The sequence below is a fragment of the Adelges cooleyi genome, unplaced genomic scaffold (genome assembly GCF_023614345.1).
Source record: "Adelges cooleyi isolate 19-005CV unplaced genomic scaffold, UGA_ACOO_1.1 ACOO_flye_CR_arks_rails_tigmint_CR_PRNA_15, whole genome shotgun sequence".
Lineage (NCBI taxonomy): Eukaryota > Metazoa > Arthropoda > Insecta > Hemiptera > Adelgidae > Adelges > Adelges cooleyi.
Genome location: NW_026095806.1, coordinates 389,930 through 395,501, shown reverse-complemented (window position 1 = coordinate 395,501; position 5,572 = coordinate 389,930). Strand labels below are relative to the sequence as shown.

At 28.5% G+C, this 5,572-nt stretch overlaps 1 protein-coding gene across 1 annotated transcript; it reads right to left on the bottom strand.

Annotated features, from left to right (window-relative positions):
- Positions 1-936: 936 nt before the first annotated feature.
- LOC126848023 (uncharacterized) lies at positions 937-3,104 on the bottom strand (the record flags this gene model as incomplete). The annotated part of the gene is made up of 3 exons (XM_050588524.1): positions 3,021-3,104; positions 2,229-2,355; positions 937-1,089 (listed from the first exon to the last, which is right to left on the bottom strand). Coding segments are annotated over exons 1-3 (340 nt in total), but the record flags the coding sequence as incomplete, so codon positions are not given.
- Positions 3,105-5,572: the final 2,468 nt, after the last annotated feature.

The window sequence follows — 5,572 nt, the reverse complement described above, 5'->3', positions numbered from 1 at the left end:
ACTAACGATGTGACGTGCTCTGCTTAGAGAAAAGTAATAAACAGAGGCGTATACGGGGAGGGGGATATAGTGATCACCCCTACCCTGGATGGTTTACTTGTGTGTGATAGTGATCAATAATTTATACGTTTATGTGACACTGACGTCTTTTACAATTATTTTTTTAATATTATTCGCTCCCCCCCCCCTAAGGGGTGAAGTAAATACGTCCTTAGTGGTATACTATTAAAAATTTAGTTGTTGTCTTTTTATGTTTAGGACGTTCATTACAATATAAGGTACACTCACCATATAAAACTCCATACTCGTGTGTTATGATTGATATCTTTAGAACATAAAAACTCAAAAACATCCTAATACATAAAGTAAACAATTAGGTTTATCAGCCCTATAATAGTTACTTTTTCATTTTAATAGTTTGTTGTTATTTTATTGATTACAACCAAACCAACATAAAAGACAACTCGTATGTACAGTAAACGCTCAGATTGGTTAAGTTAGGATGACACAGGAGACCATCTAGACCAGTCGTTCACCATAGTTAACGGTGAATTCACACTTGTATAAATATAAACTTAAAAATGTAATAGGCAACCAATGTTTATTTAGGTCAAAAACTATAATTTTAAACTAAGACAATTTTTGTATTAAATGTTATTATTTTTGTTTTACAAGCAATAAATGTATTTTTTTCAAATCAAAATTAGTTTAAAGATAATATTTAAAGAAAAACACAACATAAATTCATAAATTAACAACAATTCAAAATATATAGTTTATTCCTGAAGTAAATATTACAAATTCAATTATAATTATATATTTACCATACATTTTTTTTATGTAGTCTTATCACATCGGATACGAACATGTGGGCCAAGCATTTTATTAATTGTTCAACAATTTTCGGTTTGCCATTAAAAACCTTATTTATTATACTTGTAACGTGTATTTTTTCGTTTCCGATGGATACAGCTCTTATTGCGTTGAATATTAAGGCATATCCTTGGTCCACTTTTCCTATAATTATAAACTGTCTTGCATCTAAACCAGCATCAAGAGATTGACTGCCTAACGCATACATTTTTTCTTCTGTAAACAAATAACATTTTGAAATATATATATATATATATCTTTATGTATGAGTTTCTTCTGCTCGTGTGTAAGTATGCAGACTCCTACTAAACGGTTAGACAGATATTTATGAAATTTTGTGTGCGCGATTAAGTTGCTTCGAGAAAGGTTTAGATTCACGATTTGATCCGAAAGAACATGTTTTCAATTTTTAATTAATTTAAATGATTAATTATGATTATCAATAGCATCAATAGTTATCAATACATCCCTATGGGTTTTCATACCACAGGGATACAGTGATCCGATCAGCTGATTGTGTGTCTATTCTAATACACGGACGAAGCCGGGTCGGGACATTTTGTACTTATATATATTTGTTTATATATATGTATGAAATATATAATACTAAAAAAAATATAAATAACCGGTGAAATAAAATTTTAAGCGCTTGGAACAAGGTTTCATTTAAGATTTCAGGGTATCGTTTTTTTTTGTGAGATGCAATAAACATACATAAATTAAATACCCCATTAAAAAAAATGCGCAGTTTTAATTCATTTTACTATGTTCTGGTTAATAGTTTTATAAAACATGAACAAGTCAGAATAAATTCCCGTTTTACTTTAATCGACAAAGATTATGATAACAATGTTTTCAGCTGATTAGACAGGTCTATCTTATGAAAATATCAGTCATATTACAAACATTTACATTTTACATGTTACGTGTCTTATAAATTATTATAGCTAACTGAAATCGATAAAATCACTCTCCAAAACATAATTGATGCATTTGCGTAAAATATTCAAAATCACAATGTAAGATTAACTGGGTTTTTAACTGAAAGTTCGACTAAAATTTTTTATTGAATAGATTATCATAAATTTAAACGTCTTGGTTTAACACATTATCAGTCTCAATCAACTATCTGTTTTAGACTTTTTTAAAGTCCAGAAGATTTGTTGATCTCGAAAAATACCTTTAAGAATATTCTCTCGCTCAGGTTTTACTAAGTTCAACTGAAAATTGGAGAAATATAGGTGTCATAAATGCCACAATAAAAAATCAATCATCTTTATAAAATAACGATCGGATCTTTTTTCTTCTTGCTTAATGGACAAAAATAAACCAAATTATTGTTTTGTAATACTCACCGTCGTTGCGTATCTCTTCCGGAAGAAAACTTTCAAATGAAAACGCATGTAAGCGCATGCGAAGATTCCTTACAGATGTAGGCTCACGAGGGTTAACATCAGAAGGTTCACCATCAGTGCAGGAAATCTAAAAGACACATACAATAGTAGTACTATATTATAATATAAAATTAGTATGATAAAAGACCTTGTTGGCTGTCGTCAAACAGCATTGTATTCAAGTATAGCAGTAGTTTGTCTTCAATAAAGACATGTCAAAATAAATATTTTATGAACTCACGGAGGCTCTGCGAATTAGATATAGTCCAATACTCGAGAGACCAAAATAGTTTGTATAATATCAATATGTTATCACGATTGTCAAAATGTTCAGCAAAATATTCTTAATTTTAAAAGTTGTGATAATATGTATTAAAACTAACAACTGTGGAAGCATGTAAATAATTATTTGAATATATTTACGGGAGTATTCACTAATATTTTATCACATTAATTATGTAAAACAGTTATGTTTTTAAATTAAATTTGTATTATGGATGTTTCTATTGCAAAAAAAAAAATGAGTGCAAATAGTTTTTTTTACACTTCAACAATATTAAAAAATAATACATGTTTTATATTACATTAAGGGTAAGATACTTATTAATATAATTATCGAGATTATTAAAAATATAAAATATATTATAATACCTATTTATATAAATCACAACCATAAATGTTTTGCTGGTAGGATCAAGTTCAGATTTTATGATGAAATAGTTTAAATTTTGTTCAAAATCTATATTTACTTACTTGTACATTAAGACTGCACAAAAACATTGCAAATAACACAAGACTCGTGTTTGATTTCATCGTAAATACCTAAAACAATAAAAACTGCGCAATAATTATAGTTTTAACAGAGATATTAGTGTGTAATACTAAATTGACAGTATTCATTATTTCTCCTTCATTTATCAACTGCAAATGAATTAATCCCTTCGTTCAAATATTTTTAATTTAATAATTCGATTATTTTTTTTTAAATGGTTTTTTATGGTTTGGTCAAAATTGTCGGTAAATTACTTTTTATTTAAAACTTCAATTTAATGTGTACAATACTATCAAAACTTAATAGCACTCTTAAAAATAACAAAAAGTAAAAATTGATAACTTAAGCAAGATAAAAAATTGTAAACTTTTTTTTTAAAAAACCTAAACAAAACAAAACATTGTCTTACGAAGAATAAGTTTAAATGTTACTTACTTATTTGGCGTGTAATAAATCTAACATATAGAAACTCCAAAAAAAGAACACTAATACAGTCTGTGCACAGTTTGCCTTTTTATAGCGAAATTTAGGACTCTTCACAGTCGCATTTTTTTAAATTGCGCCTAAAACTCTTTTTCGTGATTTTAGTGTGTTTACATAATATAAATATATGATATTTGGTGCTTTTTTCGCTGGTGGGCGCCTACGTTGTTGTTTTTTTTTTATTCGAATATGATAGTTTAACCCGAAAAAACAACTCTTGAATATACCAATTGAATAGACATACGAAGAGAATGAAGTGTGCCTGTTTTGTGAATATTCTAAGGTTAAAAGAAATAGTTGAAAATTTTCTCAAAAAAACATATTATTTGTGCAAAATCGTATTATATTTTTCTTACAATTTCTGCCTTGCCCACAAAACAAACATTATATTTTACTATACATATCCCTTATACGAATGATTACAGACAACGGCAATAATAAGAACAAGTTTTTGCAATAATTAGTTGATTATTAGTTTGCAATAATGAATTTAACTCACTTCCTGATACGGTAGAAGGCTGAAATTTAACCCAGACACTCATTTTGGATAACAATACAATATCCTGGAATTATATTGGAGGACGGGGAATGGGAATTATTTTGCTCAGTCCTGACAAACTAAATCTCGGGCAACGAGGGTCCCGAACAACTTGTAAATAAATAAAAATAAAACTTTTTTAAAAACATGCTTTTCTAAAAAGTAGTATAAAAGTGAACTAAAAAGTAAAATATAATTTTATTACAGGAACAATTTACCAATCAATTGTAACAAATTTTATTTAAAATGTCGATTACTTTGAAAACAACCGCATATTAACTACAATTTTAAATGATGTTAATCATCTTTAATTTTTGACTAAAAAGAAAAGCGTGAACCCTATTCAACAAAGTTCCTTCATGAATTTATCAGATAATGTTTTATATTTTAAGTTTTTTTGTAATTTAAATTTGGTTTAATATTATTGTGTGACACATACATTTCATAACACTTAACTCAATGAATTTGGACATTGTTGAATAGGGCCCACGCTTTTCTTTTTAGTCAAAAATTAAAGACGTTTAACATTATTAAAAATTGTAGTTAATATGAGGTTGTTTTCAAAGTAATTGACATTTTAAATAAAATGTGCTACTATTGATTGGTAAATTGTTCTTGTAGTAAAATTATGTTTAGCTTCGGTGTGGAGCTGAGAAGGTATTGTTTTTACAATGATGTGTTTTTATTTTTTATGTGTGTGTCCGGACCTACGATATCTCGTAAGCCGCTGAACCGATTTCTTCGTGTAGCAACTGAAGGGCTACACAGGGGAAAAAGCATCAATGTCAATTTTTTTTGAAAATGAGATGTTAGTGCCATCTTTTAGCTTGTTCTCAAAGGAATCGAACTACGAATCGGTTTTGCATAGAAAGACCATTGGCTGCCCAAAAATAAAGGGAGAAGAAAACGTCTCATCAAGGTCCACGCGATGGCAACTGTGATGGGAAATACTAATCAGGGTCAATGACCTATCAGAGATTTTATTTTATTTTTCACTTTTTGTAAAATTAAAATGTTTTTTTTTTCTTTCACTCAAATATATGTAGTTTACCGACAACATATGTTTTTCTCTCGCTCAAACCCTTGCTGCAATGTCATTTTGTAAGTTGTTAAACTTTAAAAACGGAATTACCAACAATTTAATAAAACTGACATTGATGTTTTTCCCCGCAGCCCTTCAACTTTATAGATCAGAAATCGTTCCTGAAAGGTATCTAAATAGGCCAAAAATTGAAAAAAGTCACCCTTTCCCCATCAAAATTGAGAAAAACCCCCAAAAAATGTATACATTTTTCTACTTAAAAATACGATGCTCTATAACTTTTTTAAAAATAGTCGAAAAAGTTCCAAATTTATATGAATTATTCTTCAAACATAGTACTATCGATAACATTAACTAACTAAACAAATATCATAAACCCTTTCCCCTAGAAGGAATATCATTTTTTTCTTTATTTCACTTTTTCAAGCAAAGTTTTAGAGATTTAGATCTGAAAATTAGACCAAAGGTAG